The 17,491-nt window shown below is 32.3% G+C and overlaps 2 protein-coding genes across 2 annotated transcripts; both read right to left on the reverse strand.

Moving 5' to 3' along the window:
* Window positions 1–562: 562 nt before the first annotated feature.
* Window positions 563–1,454, reverse strand: LOC114758873 (RING-H2 finger protein ATL66). The gene has a single exon (XM_028947966.1). The coding sequence runs from the start codon at window positions 1,250–1,252 to the stop codon at window positions 722–724; it is 531 nt and encodes a 176-aa protein (XP_028803799.1). The 5' UTR covers window positions 1,253–1,454; the 3' UTR covers window positions 563–721.
* Window positions 1,455–14,528: 13,074 nt separating this feature from the next.
* Window positions 14,529–15,380, reverse strand: LOC114758863 (ethylene-responsive transcription factor ABI4-like). Its single transcript, XM_028947952.1, has one exon. It carries the CDS (start codon window positions 15,378–15,380, stop codon window positions 14,529–14,531), a length of 852 nt encoding a protein of 283 aa, XP_028803785.1.
* Between the last annotated feature and the right edge of the window lie 2,111 nt (window positions 15,381–17,491).

Genomic DNA, 17,491 nt, shown 5'->3' on the forward strand with positions numbered 1-17,491 from the left:
AGCACCGGCAGATAAATTCTCTTTCATATTGATTACCATATCTAAGAACTGCTAAATTACAACCAAATTCAGTTGCTCTGCTTTTTTATCTCAAAAAGGGTGAGAGACATAAAGTGGTAGTAACCAGTAGTGCTAGTCTATTTGTTCAGAGACACGAGCAAAAGAAAGAAGCAATCAAACTCACCAATACGCATATAGAAGTATCGTTGTCCTTCGTCTTTTGGTGACTGGGGACCCATCCCAAATGTCTTTGCATTTGCGTGCTCAGAAGCTGGACCAGTGTGTGTTCAAAGCAGACCCACACAGAGTCATAGCTGACTAAGAAGAGCAACTTCTCTTGCAACTTTTATTAAACAAGTGGCGTCTGAGAGCAATAATCAACTTTTGATTACCCCCCATTACTCCATCAACGAACGTGGGAACGAGCAAATTTCAACGTTCTCACAAACAAACAACTCCACTGTCTCCATCCTACGTGTTTATTCTGTGGATAACAAATATAGGTGCCCAATCTCAGATTAAAAAAAAAGCAAAAATCTAGTGAGAATTGGATGCTAACTAATTTACCACAGAAAAGTCATTCACAATTCCATTTAATTTCTTGTAATTATCAAGTATTAACCAAATCTTTCTACATGATTCAAAACAGCATCAAGCTGAAGCAATTTTGTTCTTGTAAACAAAATCCGAAAGGGGAAAAAACTAAAAGAGAAGATCATAACTAGAATTGAAGGTCGATTCTAATTGGTGGTTCCTGAATCAAAATCTCTGGAAACGAAGAATCAACTTCAACTTTGATAGAAGCTCTGCAGAGTGGGCAACTGGAGTGATTAATAAGCCAGTTATCGACACACTGACAGTGGAAACAATGATTGCATCCGGGCAAGACCTTCAATTTCTCGCCATCTTCGAACACGCTAAGGCAAATACAACACTCTGTTTCCTCCAATGCGCAATGGGAGTCCGACGGCGCCTGGTGCAAGATTATCGGCAATTTCTTGATCGAATCAAGGTCGAGACCTTGCGACGGCGGAGATGCCGCGTGCCGCACCTGACTAGAGTGGAAAGTAGTCGGAAGGTGGTCCCGGTACCGGCAGATCCATCGAGCGCAGAGGAAGAGAAGAATAATTAGAAGGATCAAACAGAAAAGAAAGATGATGAACAATACTTTTCTGCTTCGGACTTCGAGGTTATGGTTATCCAGCTCTGTATAGTGCCAATTGAACACCTGAGCATATTGCTGGCTTGTCATGGTGATTCTGCTGCAGCGGAGATAGCAACGGCGTCAAGGTTGGCGTTGGAGGAGGCGGCCGTGACGGTGGCGGACTGTCGGTGGCTGTGTATGGCGGTGGAAGAGAACTAGAACAGCGGTGAAATCGCCGTGTCATAAAGTGTGAACAGTAGTGCGGTCACAGTGACGACGCTGCTACTGCCCTGAGTGCTTACTCGGCTAGTGGGTGTGGAAGCATCGGGCCAACCTGACTTATATAGTTACGTTTCGAGAGTAGACACACTCGCAGACAGAGCGCGTGGCGAATTTCGTATATTAAATTAAAGGGTGCGATTTAAAACCACTGACATTTTTTTAATATTTTTACTTTTTCTTGCACTTTTTGAAAAGTATAACAAATTTTATAATCTACATTTTTAAATGCAATATATTAGGCTCATGTTCATGGGGGAAAAATTATAAAAGTTAGATTGAATGACATTATAGTAAGTAATAATTTCATAACCTTGTCAAAAAAAATTTTTATAACAGATTGTTTAATTTTTAATAAAAATATAATAAGCATGCAAATTTTAATAAAATTTCAATTATGTTAAATTAAATTACTTAAAAGCATGCATTTATCTTAAAAATATGCATTACTAGTTCACCATTATGAAATTTAAATGTTTCTTACAAAGTTTGAGAGTATCAAAATTATTATTGACACTTCTCAAAATTACTTCTGATTCTTCTTAAAGTTGCTATTTACTGTGTTATAAGATTTTTTTTTCCAGTTTATATCTATGCAAAATAAGTTTATAATTTCAGAAAATAAATATATGATACACTTTCTAAAATTATAGCAATTATTGTTATTATATGCAAGAATCCAAGCCTATTATATTTTTATTTGTCAAAATATGTAAGAGTGTGATTCCTTACTGTATAAGAAAAACATGCTTGGTGTCACATCCAAAGGAAAAAAGAAGAAAGAATTGAAGTGACAAATTCATATTTGCTTTTTGCTGGCCAAACAAAGCCATTTTGCTTTTTATGTTCGGTTATGTCTATTTTACTTTTTATTGCAGGAGGAAAAAAAAAATAGTTTGACAATATAAATTGAAGAATAGTTCATTTGCCGTGCAAGAACAACAAAGCGTATTGTAGCCATTAATAATCTTATATAAAAGATTAAGGTAATCAAAATAATCATACATTGTATAAAGTAAATAATCTTTAATATTTAAATAATTGTAACACACAAACTGGTGATCAATATAGCCCAATACCCAGTTTTGATACTTAATTGCAATTTTTTACGTGTTTAATGGAATAATCTGATATTTAAATGTACAACATAGCTATAACCCAGACAAATTGTGTATTATTTTAGACTGGGAAAAAAAGATCTTACAACACCATTAATTAACTTGATTTTTTTTTTAAAATACCAGGGCAAAAGTGATCTGACAATCTTTGAGCAGGTTCTATATCACATTTTTGTGAAGCAATTTATAATCGCATAGGACTTTAAGGTCACATTTAGTAGCAGTGAAAGTGTTTTTGATTAAGGAATGAGAAAGGGAGTAGGAACTAAAACGGGGAAAACAAACTGACCTTTAATGAAACTAATTTACGTGTCCGGTATAAAATATGAATGAAGGAATAAAAACATTTAAAACACGAAAGTTGAAAAGCCAAACGAATGATACAAATATTGCTGGTTAAAAAATAGATATAATTAGTCTTACACTACAAACGCATCGTTTTTAAGAAATACGGAATTTTCTTAGCTACACTTAATGAAAGTGCTCCTTTCTATGCTTAATTCCAATGGAATAATTATCATGTCCTATCGAATACTATGTTACAAGAGGGAGTTTCTCTTTTGGTCTCCTTTTCTAAATTTATAATGAGAACCTAAACTCATAAGGTAAACTACTCAAATAATCAAATCTTAAGATTTTTCCTCATTAGCCTGATAAAAAAAACTTAAAAATATATCATACATGATTTTTTTTTTGGCAAACAATACATCATACGTGATTTTAACTTAAATCGGAAAATAACACTAATCGAAATATATTTTTTTAAACTTAAACTCACTTGCATGCATTTCATTATACTGAAAGTTAATAAACATAATGAAGCACCAAAAAATTAAAAAAAAATTTTATCTAGGAACATCAAATGTTCTTTTAAGTAAGCTAAAGGTGAAAATAAATTTATATAACAAACATGTATAGTGTTATCCTTATCAACTTGATGAAGGTTAAAATTGGAGAAAAAGACAAAAGAACAACAATAAAACACATTATAAAAAATAAAAAATAAAAAATAAAAAAACTCGAACTTTTCTTTACCAAATGGCTAGTGTGTACTTTTTTGTTTCTGGACCAAGGCCAGTATGTGTACTTTATAACGTGTCTCTAGAATCCTCATTAGTCTTTCCGCACACTGGTGTCTGTGATGGGAAATAAAACTGCTAGACTCTTCACTCCTTTTAAGCCTCTTTTTTTTTTTTTTTGACCGGATTCCTTTTAAGCCTCTTTAAACAATATAATATATAATACTTTATTTAAAGAAGTAAACCACTCCTCTAAATTGAAGCGAAAATTGCAATACGAGGTCTAAAAAAAGAAAATAATTGTCAATAAATCCCAGTTATAAGCTAACAGTTGTCAATTATTACCTCAAAATTTGTCATTGCATGTCACTCTTATTGTTACTAAAAAAATTTAACAATTATGTTCCCTACTGCTGACAAAAACCTGTTATGTTTTTTTACTTGAAATTTCATAGTGCTCGTAATTGTTAAAAGCTCACTATTGTTTTGATTCCTGAGTAGTATTAATGCTTTTTCCTTTTTTGAAAGTTTCATCCTTATTATCATCTTCTTTTTTTTTTTTTTTTTTTTCTTTCTTTCTCTTTGTCTGCCTGCACTCTCAAGCTGGAGATGAACCGCCGAAATCTGAGGTCTGGACTACGGATGAACATATATAGGAAAAAGATGGCGACTCCGTATAAGAGCATGTACAACTTTTTTTGTTTTCTTAAATAATCAAATACACATGCACACAAATATATTAGTCTCATATATATTTGAGTCTAAGACTTCTTCTAAGAGTCCATTTAAAATCACGATTAAAAGTATTTATAAATATACGGAAGTTAATATAAAATTTTTTCATATATTTACCTTATATCTATAAATTATAATTAAAAAACTATTTATAAGCTATTTCAAATAACCCCTTAGAGTATAGTATAGTAAATGCATGGTGCTACTATTATGGCAAATTGCCATGGACTAACACGCACAACTTTAAAATAAGATGACTTATTAATATTTTATTTTTTATATTACTTTTAATCATTAATATAAGAGCTAGATAATTAATCATGAGATTAAAAAAATTAGCTAGGTTGATTAATTATAACAAATGTTTGTTGATTTTATTAAACTACCCTCCTTAATCATGTGAATGGGAACTATTTCTTTTGGTGGGAAGTGGGAAACCCTTATATATAATCAATTAGGGGATTTTAGATATAAAATATTATATAGATTTAGGAGATAAAGTTGATTCAGGTTCTATACTTATAACCAAATATAATCTTTCCATAAACTTTTATATTAAGAATCGACGATAGTATTAGTTTATATTTTTAAATTTTTCCTTTAATGAGTTTTATTGTGGTACCTCATACCTGCAAAAACAATAAGTTCACCGAGTTTGATCAAATTAATGAGAAAAGAGCTTCCTCTTTTTTCTTTTTTTTTTTGACCAGCAGAAAAGAGCTTCATTGAGTTTACCCACATAACAAGTTTAATAATAATAGATTTTTTTTAATATAAAGTTACACGTGTAATCAAACAACTTTGACGAGATTATGTCAGAAGGACATACGACCGAAAGTCCTGGCGTGTTAAAGTACTACTTTATATTTTTAATATAAAATCCAAAGTTGCAACAATTATATTGCCTTATATTTTTAATATAAAAACTAATTTAATATTTAATTTATTTTTAAATATAAAATCTTAATATATTTTATCTTTCATATTTATCTATTTTTTTAAAATAATCTTTGTAATAATTATACATGTTAAAGGTACTATTAAATAATAGTTTAACTAATATGTATAATTAGTAAGAGTATTTTAAGGGTAATTTTTCATGGAGCAATACCGGATAAGTCAGAAATTATAGCAGAGTTTTTCGTTTGTTTGTTGAAACCAGCATTATAGTAGAGTTTAGCAGTAGATAATCTGGATCTGAGAACACACGTGTTCATGACACGTTGAGGTTAGCAAATAAAGAAAAACAACGTTGTTGGATTGTCATTTGCTGCTATCTTATTTTAATTATTATACTCCTCCGGTCCTTAATATAGGACCCAATTCTTGTGTTGGTTTTGGTCCTAAATATAAGACCTCTTTCTTATATTTATCAATTTTCTCTAAATTACCCCTATGGATACTCCCTCAACCATAATCAAGTAGAAGAAGGAGAGGGGGTATTAAGAAAGATGATTATGGTGTTTTAGGAAAAATGTGTCACTTTTCTTATAATTAACTAACTTACCTAACTTACTTAATCTAATCAAATTAATTAAATGGGTCTTATATTAAGGACCGGATGAGTATTAAACAAATTATTATTCACATAAAGTTGCTTGTCGGACCACGACAATTATATTGTGAACGGGGAACCACGCATGTGGCTCGCGGCTCATTAGCTTGTTTCGCATTATAATTTATAATTAATTAAAACTGATAACCATCACCCAACAACTGTCAAAAACCAATTACATGGCCGTAATTATATTAAATTCATCCACTTTACGCACCTAATGACAAACAAAACTCTCCCACTGACTCACGTTCTAGATAAGATCAGAACGTTCAACTTTTTTAACTCTTCACGTTTTATTAATAATTATATATATTTGCAGGCGCCCATTTTTCTGGGGATTTCCACTCCCCATTGCTTGGTTTTTATTTTGCGGAGGGTATATAATATAATATCCAAATTTGACGTCTTTAGCCGACATTAAAGGATAATTACTTCATCGTAATTATTGTATTATTATCAGCAATTAATCGCATATTGTTTAAGTTGGTAAACCTTAAACACTCGAATAGTCGAGTCCACATTCACATTCAAGCCCCCCGAAAAAACAACTCACGTTCAGATAAGATGGGTGCAGGCGCACGTTTTATTCGAAGTTTGAATTCATATATGCTTGTTTTTTTTGTTTTTAAATTTTTGACACAATTCGTTGGAGGATTTCTGCCGTCCAAATTTGACTCTTGTCCCAAGTTGATTCTTTGGAAAATTGAATACAGTTTTGTTTTAATATTGAAACTGCTTTTTCACAAATAATAACATTAGAATTTTACGTACAGATGGTGATTAGATTTTAAAGCCAAATTGAATGACGTATTCTTATAAGGAGGAATTACAAATAAAGACCCTTGAATGTATAAAATTATGATTTAAGATTCTAAATTTGGAAAATAGCAAAGAAGGACCCAATCTCACTTTTGCAAATATGAAATTTGGGTGAAATGTCTGAAATATCTCTCAGTCAAATTATGATTTGGTCTACTGAAATTATCATTTGTTAAAGTGAACTTGTCATTTCTTATAGTCAACTCAATATTTGGCATACATTCAACCAAGTTGTGATTTGGCCTACTGAAGTTGTCATTCGCTAAAATGAACTTGTCATTTCTCATAGTCAACTTGTCATTTGACTGATGACATTTCAGACATTTTACCTACATTTCATATTTGCAAAAGTAAGACTAGGTCTTTATTTGCTATTTTTCAAATTTAGAGTATCAAATTGTAATTTTATATATTTAGATGTTTTTATTTGCAATTTTCCCTTCTTATAATAACAAAATTTGATTGAGATGTATAAAGAATTACGTTCATGGAAAGGAAATGGAAAATGAACAGAACAAGTTGGGATGTTCCAGAGCATATCCTGCAAGTTATTTCGGTCCAACAGGATCAAATCCTTATTACAATAAAGAGGCTTCGGCGGCTGGTTCTAGTCACCGGCGGATAAGATATGACAACTTTAACCTGTAGAAACTAGCCAAGTTCACATTGTCAAGGCAAAAACGTGTTGGGTTACTTTAAAGTTTTGAAATTTATAATATTCCAAGCATCGAAAATCTTTCAAAATAGAACTTTACGCAGCTTTTTAATTAGGCCCCTCCAATTCTTTAACCCTAAAATTATTTTTTTTAAATGACATTAAGATTTTTTTTATTACAATGACATTAAGATTTTAAATACTGATAAAACATTTTTAGATACTAATATATTGAGTTTAATTTTCAAAACAATCATGATTGTTACAAAAAATATCAGTTAAGCTTAATGATTTAAAGGTTGAATAACCAAAAATATATTTTTTTCCAAAAATATATTTTTTAAAGTTAAAAGACCAAATTAAAATCTTTTATGAAGCTAAAAGACCACATGTATACTTCAACTTAAATCAAAACATGAAAAATTTTATTATTTATTTTATTTTATAATAAATTCTGTTTATTTATATTAATATTTTAAAATTCATTTATTTTAATTTAATTAGACAAAAACTTTTTTTTTGCTAAAGCATAAGTATCTTCCTATTTGAGGTAATCCTATTGGAGACACTGTCAGGCACTAAACGTGGACACTTCTTCTAACGGGAATTCGAACATTGGTTCGTCACGTTGTGAGGGATTAGTCTCTTCTGCTAAACCCAAGACAAAAACATATTAAATACATGAAGTTGAACGCGTAAATCATACCCACCCATGTCAATAAAATATTGGAGTCCGTCTGATGAAATGTTCTGCGTCAAGAACACAATCCCAGACACAAAAATCTGAAACAGTTCTGCCACTAGGCAAAGGCAACAAATGAAGACTGAAATACCAAAAGGGAATATCAGCAACCCGAAGAGGGCCACGTCACTTTCTCTCTTGCAGGTTGCAACTCAAAACAAATACTTTGTCTTGCACAGCAAATGTAGTATATGTCATTATCTTCCCCACAAATTCCTCCCTTTTTTTCCTTTTCCTGAGATGTAACTATAAGAATTTGTAGTTTAGGATTCAATATTTTTTTATTTGATATTAAATTTTAAAGTTTAAGATTTAAAATATTTTGAAATTTACGGTTTTATAATCACTGAAGTTTTTTTTTTTAAAAAAAAGGAGCACAAAATAAGTCAACATGTATGTTGTTTTTTTTATTGCAATCGATATTTTGAACACCGTATTTTGTTCAACCTTTTTCTTTAAATTTATGGCCAAAGAATCTTTTTGTTTTAATTTCTTAAAAACTTTTTGGGCGAAATAATATCTTAAATGTTTGCTAATGAATGAGACATGACGGAGGAAGTAGGAATCCGGAAAAGCAAAACGCGCAGAAACCACATGACACGCATGTGACTCGGATACGACTAAACGACGTCCTAACCGTTCTGTAGCCTTCAAGCCTTCCAACAACGAACTATCCAATTGAGCCCAATCAATATTACTATTTGACTATTTCTGTCCGAATCCCTCTCCCTTGATTCCTAGGCCCCACCATTCTACAACATTTGTCTAATTTTTAATTTTTAATCATTTTAAAAAAATCATTACACAGGCTGATTGATTCAGAAGAAAATTATATCTAAATTTTTATAATTTTGTTATCCAGTCTATAGAAAACAGCTAAATAGAGAGCAAGGGTCTATGGAAAAAAAATTGACATATCCGATCACAAAAGAAAAAATTAATTGTAATAATTTGTAAAAAAGCAATGCCTTTTAAAGATGATATAGCATAATAATAAGCTTTTTTTGTTCTTGCTCTTATCTTTTGGGTCAAAAATAACGGTCAAAGCGAAACAGAGATGATGTGGACTATTCAGGTCAGAATCATATACAAGACAGGTCTAGCTGTAAGCCCAACTTTCCAACAAGGACTGGGCCCATTACTAATCACGAAGCCCATTTTCGCTACATATTTTGCAAATTTCGCTTTCACCCAGATTGTGATTGTGATCTTAAAGAAGAGCATGGGAGCCACGTTGGGGCAATCCCATGATTCAATTTCATTTTGCGAGCTTCTTTCTTTTGTTTTAATTTCTTTTTTCCTTTAACGAAAAGATTATTATCTTTTTCCTGAGGCAGGAAAAAAGGATTAAGGGGGTGTTTGGCAAATTTTTTGCCAAACACTCTCATTTTTTTTAAAACCAAGGTTTTGGGCAAAACCAACAAAACCTTGGTTTCAGATAAACAGGCGGGGCATAGCTTCTGAGGAGGGACAATTATTGGGCTTCAAAGGTCAGCTCACGGAGGGAACAGCATGCGGGGATACTTAGGTATCCCTTATTTAAATAATATAAATAATATTATTTATATTATTTATAAATATAAATATTATTTATATTTATAAATATTATTTATATTTATAAATAATATAAATAATATTTTCTTTGGCAAAATAAATCATTTTCCTAAAAACATATTTATTTTATTAATATATACACACACTAATTTCTTATTATTTATATTATTTATGCCATATTTATTATGTTGCCAAAATATATATTATTAATAAATTTATTACTTCAAATAAACATATATTATGAAATATATATTATATGTAATTATCATTTAAACTTATGTCCTTTTTAGTAATTTTTACATATCAAAAAGCACTTCTGATAATAATTATCTAAACACTCGCACTTTATCAGAATCACTTTTCCAGAAAATCTATTCTTTCAAAATCTATTCTCTCCAGAATCTATTCTCCAGAAGCTATTCTGCAAACCATGGTTTTGCCTCATCCAAACACCCCCTAAATCTGGATATATATTGATGTGCACATCTCATACGTTTTCATTTCAATGTTAAACGATAACATTTCTTGCATATCTCAAATGCAAATGCTCTGCTCAAATTCGAATTTGATTGGCCCACAACAAAACGACAGCACATGAATAACAAACGTAAAAGTGGACTAGTATATCCACATCTAAAGACTAAGTCCTCTTATATACTAGTCCCTGTTCTTAATATAAAAGTTAGTTGACTAATTTGAGTATATTAAAAAAATTAGTTAAGGTAGTTATTTGTCAAAAATAGGTGTTGTCTTTATTAAAATATCTCTGCTAAACAAATGTATTGGATAAAACTACAATTATTACAAAGACTACATTGGAGGAAAAAAAGATAAATATGAGATAAAATGGATTAAGGCCTTATATTTAAGACAAAAAAAATCAAACGGCTCTTATATTAAGTAACGAAGGTAGTGTGTGTATATATATACTCCTCCGGTCCTTAATATAAGACCCATTTAAATAATTTGATTAGATTAAGGAAGTTAGGTAAGTTAGTTAATTATAAGAAAAGTGACACATTTTTCCTAAAACACCATAAACATCTTTTATAATACCTCCTCTCTCTCTTCTACTTGATTATACTTGAGGGAATATTTATAGGGGGAATTAAGAGAAAATTGATAAATATGAAAAATGGGTCTTATATTTAAGACCAAAACTAACTCAAGAATTGGGTCATATATTAAGAATCGGAAGAGTATATATTTATCTTATAAATAGTATCATTTCTTATCCTTTGTGTATTTTTCATGATGATATTCTACGTTAGGAGCTTCGTAAACATTGCACTTAGAAGCAATAGGAATAGAAAAGGGTAAATAAAGAGACATGGCTAGAACTTGAAGCCTGAAACATTACTAGATGCGAATAAGCAAACCAAAATTCAATACTACGTCCAACTTTAATTATAAGAGCTAGTTGACTAATTTGAAAAGATTAAGAAAATAAGTTAAGTTAGTTATTTGTAATAAACAGGTGTTGTCTTTCATAAAATATCCTTACTAATCAAGTTTATTAGCTAGAACTATCATTATTAGAGGGACTATTTTGAAAAAAAATACATAAATATGAAAGACATAGTGGATTGGAATTTTATAATTAAGACTAAAATAAAAGTTAAACGGAATCTTATATTAAGGACCGGAGGTGGTAAAATAAATATCTGCCCCATGCAATAGGGAATTTCCAGTTTAAAGAAAATTTACAAATCCTAGTTACAAATTTACAAGGGTGAAATGAAACCAGAGAGCGATAATAGAGCGCTTTTAACTATATTATGGGTTCATATTTTGCATTAAGTTACTTGCACTGATGATGACTTTCGAATAATATGGCTTTATGTAAAATTGATATAAAATATATTAATTCCAATCCTTAATATAACAGTTGGATGACTAATTTGAGTATATTAAAAAACTAGTTAAGTCAGTTAATTATAACAAATGTGTGTTAACTTTTCCAAAACTACCTTTTTTAATAATATGCATTAAAGTTGTTCATTGATAGGAACCCCTTATAATTAATAGAATATTTTAGAAAAAATGTTATAAAATTTTAGAGATAAATTAGATTAAGATCTTATATTTAAAATCAAATTTAATTTTTCACTAACTTTTATATTAAAGACGATAAATAATATAAAATATAAAGATTTAAGGATTTGTTTTTATTTTGTAATTTTTTGGTAACCAATGAAGCTCCAATAAGAAGGCCACATGAATAGTCCAACCCAATGGCACAGAGACGTTCGGGTTAACAACGAAAAAGGTGTTTTAATATCATTAAAAGTATTTTTTCATAAATCGAGATAAATTTTTCCGTAAATTTACTTCGTATATCGTAAAATTATTTTTAAAATTATGATTTTGTTTCCATCAAAATATTCCCTAAACATAAGCAGGTTTCATCAACTCGTTCGTTGGGCATCTCTAAATCATATCAATGTTATTATCATAGATATTAACAGTAATTCTTTTTTTCTTTTTGCCAACAGAAATTAACAGTAATTCAGGATATAAAATATATAACAAAATGCATAGCTAAAACTAGGGAATTTACCGAAGTAACGGAGTGTGGACCTATAATTAGTGGGGACAAAATAATTTGTCCAAATAGGTCATTGAAATTCACACTTTTATACATATCATGCAAAGAAAATATTACCTCCAGATCTAAATATAAGATCCAATTATTATTACAAAGTGCATCTTTTATTTAAGATTGGAGGTAGTACTGTTTTTTTTATAGTATTATAAATGGTTAAAATAATACAGGGATTATCATTTATTCATAGTTCACTAGGCCATTACATCATAGCTAAAAATATCTTAAGTGTGCCTGTATTAAATATAAATTGAAATTAAAAAAAATACATGTTAAACAATGGGATGGCGAGGGAAAAGGTGAAAATACCCATTCTCGGTTTAACTAAAACTTTCAACTAACTTCAGAAGGTAGAGGAAAAAAACCATCGAAAAATAAGGAAAGAGTGGATAGAAATGAAATTAGTAAAAAAAAATATGTGTACATTTAGTAAGTCCAGGCTGAAAATTTAAATAAAAATTTGTGTGAACATTCAACAAACTCAAATTAACTAGGATCCAAATTGTAAGATATACGGGGACATAAATATCAAACTCATCAGATAGATATGTCGCAAAAAATTGACTGGGTGCTTCTGCCTCTATCCTAATTAATTAAGAAGCATGCGAGTCACTTATAAGAATACACTGACCCTATTGCTTTAGGTTAAGAACAATTTTGAATTAGTAGCATAAATTAATATACAACATATATAGTAAAGTCATATAATACTACCTCCGGTCCTTAATAAGAACTAATTTAACTTTCAATTTGATCCTAAATATAAGATCCTAATTCATTTTGCCTCTTATATTTATCTTTTTTTTTTTTTTGTAATAGTTGTACATGTTAAAGGTTTCATCAAATGATAGTTCTAGTTAATACACATGATTAGTATAAATATTTTAGAAAAGACAATAGTTATATATTATAGATAACTAAACTAATTTTTTTAATCTACTCAAATTACTCAACTAACTCTTATATTAAGAATTAAAGATAGTAGTATGAAGAATATCTGTATGCTTATCATCAATCCTTGTGACCATAAACCTCTTTGAATCGATCATAAGCTTGAATCCTATTATTAATTATTAATATATAATTTTGCAGAGAGATCTCTGTTGATGTATAATCGGCCTTATTAGTCTGGAACCCTGACCATATCATGTCCGATCGATCCTGATTTCACGGCGAACCCTAACTATGAAAGTTGCTTTGCTCGAATTCACCCCAAACATCATCAGTTCAAAATCCAGCCATAATTCTACCACAGCATGAAAGTAGGGGAAGAAAAACTGAAAGATACATTTGTTCACAAGCACATAAAAAAAAATGAAGCAGAAAATCCTAAATCATGTGATATGATATAAATAACGCGATAAGACCTGCAAGCATATATATAGGGTGATTACTTTAATTAGCCCGGTCAAATACAAACAATATAAACACTTAGATGCACCTACATATATTGTTTGCAGACTGATTCAGTAATAATGTCCATCTTGCTTATCTTCAACTTATATGGATGCATGAATATATATTATATGGAGTATTATATTATTAAGCATGTTATTAGCATGTAAGAGATCTAACTTAAGCTTAGCTCATCAAAGCTGGGTCTTCCTACAGACAAATAGTACCACATGATCGCCTGAACACAGTGAAAAATTACAGAAAAATTAACTGAAGTACTAACTCCTGTAATGACAGCTGGTTTTGTACGTATATGATCATAGAATTACATCAAACCATGATAGGAAAAACATATAATTATAAGTATTTATAAATTATTAGGGCAAAGTAATTAGCATTGGGAATCCTCGGGCCATACACAGAAAATTTTATCGAAAGGAGACGTTTTGCAGAAAGTGGTTACTTGCAAATTAACGTTTGATTTAGTGGCTCTGCAATTTAATAGAAGACGGATATCTCCGCATTAACTAAGCAATATATATCATACTCATGCCTGCTTAAAAGTATGTATATATATAGATATATATCTTTCGTCCATGTAAAAAGAAAAGGCATTTACCTGATTAAGACGAAGATATATGCATTACATATATATATATATATATAAGGCACCTATAGCTAGCAATATATGTGTGTGTAGATCATGTGGCTTGCCCTGAGAAAAACCTGGCGTAATAGGATTAATTTCTCACCTGGTCTCCGATGCCACACATGCAACATTATTTAGACAGTAGAACTAATTAAATCGATCACCCGCCAACCTGTCTCCCGGCCTCTTCCGCTTTATTCACGATAGTAATAATTGACAGGAGAGCACTATTTGCTATTTTCCGCTTGATTCCATCTCAAAAATCAAAGAAGAAAGGATCAATATTATAGTCCCAAAGACAAGGCGGGTACTCTTCTTCATCATTTGTCATCGACCACATAGACGGCGATCCCACGCTAACTGCTCCCGCCGCTACCGGCAGATCCAGAGTGGCCGCCCGCTGCGGCGTTATTATAGTCTGGGAAGAAATCAAGTCTGATCCTAGCAAGGAACTAATATCATCGTACATGCAATCACTCTGACTGTGACTAAGACCATGCTGCTCCTGATTGGACGCATGCTGATCATGAATATGGTTCTGGTACGAGGTTGCTGCTGCAGTGGAGTCATCGAGATTAGTATTATTTCCACCATCCGATTTCGGGGACCCATATAATTGCACCACTTTCTGTGGATGATGTTGCACTTGCAGGGCGTTGTTGACGGGGCAGAGAAACTGCGTATTGTAAAGGCCGTAGGGCAAGAAGGCGGAGGCGGCGGGGGGACGGGGGAGCAAGGGCCGGAGGGTCTGAGTGGAGGAAGAACTGGAGGGACGAGAAGAGGAGGAGGAAGCGGAGGAGGAAGAGGAAGGCAGAGAAGGCTGAAGGTTGAGCTGAGCCCTGGAGCCGTAAAGGATGAGGGCGGCGCGGTCGTAGGCACGGGCGGCGTCTTCAGCGGTGGCGAAAGTGCCAAGCCACTTGCGGGTACGCTTGCGGGGCTCACGGATCTCGGCCACCCATTTGCCCCAGCTTCGCTGCCTGACCCCGCGAAACCTAAACTTGTTGTTGTCTGGACCACCTTTGCCCTTGGTTTTGCGAGAAGAAGGGTGAGTGGGCGTGGTGGCGGCGGCTTCAGGGGAGTGAGACGGAGGGGATGAAGGGTCGCCCATTGGTTGGGGGATTGATGAGGCGGGTTTTAATATTAAAGGGGTCGAACTCGAAGGTAAGGTCGAGACCACCTCGTTCAGTGTTGTCTTCTCATCTCTCTCTCTGTTAGTCCAACAAGAGGGAGTCTTTTTTTCCTTTTTCTGGTGCAAAGCCATTGAATGTCAGCTCTATAAATGGTGGAATAGGGCGGCGCGCGCTCTCTCTCTCTTGCATATTTCCAACTTCATGTTTGGAGAGAGATTGCTGTGCAGTGAAGAAAGTAAGACATGGGAGATGAGGACAGGTGGGCATGACTTGGGAATCTGGATTCTTGGTCGAATGGGTTTCCTTTGGTAAAACCATCTGAATTCAATTTCTATTCACGTCTCACAGCAGCCTTTTGAGAAAGTGATTTACCGCTCATTTACTTTTCACTACTGTGATTTGCGAGTATTAACTTAAAAGTTTCCACAGCAAATGATGGACCTATTACGTTGATTATATTGCAACAACTTTTTTATGAGCAGCAACATATGGGATTCATTAATGTGACTTTCAATCATTTTTTTAACCAAAATTAAAGAAGAGATGGTTGAGTTATTAAATTTATTTTAAAATATTTTTTAAAATTTATCCTTCTTTGAAATCATAAAGTACATCTTAAGGGGGAAAAAACTGTATTAAGTCTTCAATACGGGTAATTTAAACAAAAATATAATTAATATTACACAGTTTGTGACTTATAATAAAAAACACTTTTTTTTTTAATTTTTAGAAAGTATCTAGCTTATAATAAGAATGAAAATAAAGTTGTAGGTTGACTAGGTGCATTCACTTGATTGATCTTTCTGTCTCCGTATTTAATTATACATGATGTCATCATTGATGCCTGATAAAAATTTTATATATTACAGTAATACACTAAAATTATGTGACAGTAAATTATGGGTTATAAATATAGATAAAGATTAGATTCGGTGAACAGGGTGTGGGGAGTGGACCCTGCGTGAGCGATCGAAAGGTATTGGATGGATGGGTTTAGATTTACTGCCTTCCCTGTATTCCTTTTAAGGATCACTTCTCTGTCAATTAGATTTAGGAGGTGTTTAGAAACATTTTTCCGCAAAACAAGACAAACTCCTCCATATATTTACTTCGTATACTGTAAAAATATTTTTAAAATCATGGTTTTAATTTCATCCAAACACCTCATTAAACAAAGTAGTAATATATAAAAGCCAGTGCCCCCTGGATTCGGCTTCAGCTTCATTCAAGGTTTAAACAAAGGTCATTGAAGGTTTGAAGCTATGCTGGAATCTGGGATCGAGGAAATAAAGTTCTGGTTGAGCCAGATGCAGAGAGGATTATCAAACAAATCAAGGACTCCAGGGAAGTAGCAGGGGATCCAGTTCTATCAGAACAAATCCATGAACTAAAACAGCGAGATTGACATATTCAGTTTCTACACAACTAAAATGAGCTTGACCCAACCAGAAAGATGGACACTTTGGACAACCCCACCAAAAGATGTTCAATGCATTATTTTGGCAGATACATATAGAAGGAACAGGGATACCTAGGGGAACGTCTATTTAGTGACTTTGCCACTTCTTTTGTCACCAAAAAAAAAAAGTTGAAATGGGGTGAGTGGGGGAGAGTATAGCGTGTGGATGAGTCGTTTGGAAGGGCAGGAATGATGAAATATTGTTGCATAAAGAGGGAATGATGATACGTGTAATTCGTGGCTTTTGCATGCAACAGGATCTGCCACGTGTCATCGCCCCTTTGTTACAACCAAAAAGCCCCTGCACCTGATATGTTGTATAATAGTAATCTATATGTGCTTGTGGAATCACCAAGTTTCGTAATTAAACAGTAGAAGTCATAAAAGAGAGAACTGTGAAATCAAATATACGCTTCAAGAAATAGATTCTCATGAAAATAATAATAAAAATAAAAATGAAACTAATCAAATATATATACTACTTTCGGTCATATTATAAGATTTTTTATAGAATACAAATGAGATTTGATAATTAAAATCGGAGATATTATATAGCAGTAAATGAAAAAAGCGGATGTGGTAGGGTAGATCCAAAATTAAGAAAGCAGTAGTATGAGTAAGGAAGTGAGA

This window comes from Neltuma alba, unplaced genomic scaffold, assembly GCF_004799145.2.
Source record: "Neltuma alba isolate B1F8T4 unplaced genomic scaffold, ASM479914v2 tig00010760_pilon, whole genome shotgun sequence".
Classification (NCBI taxonomy): Eukaryota; Viridiplantae; Streptophyta; class Magnoliopsida; order Fabales; family Fabaceae; genus Neltuma; species Neltuma alba.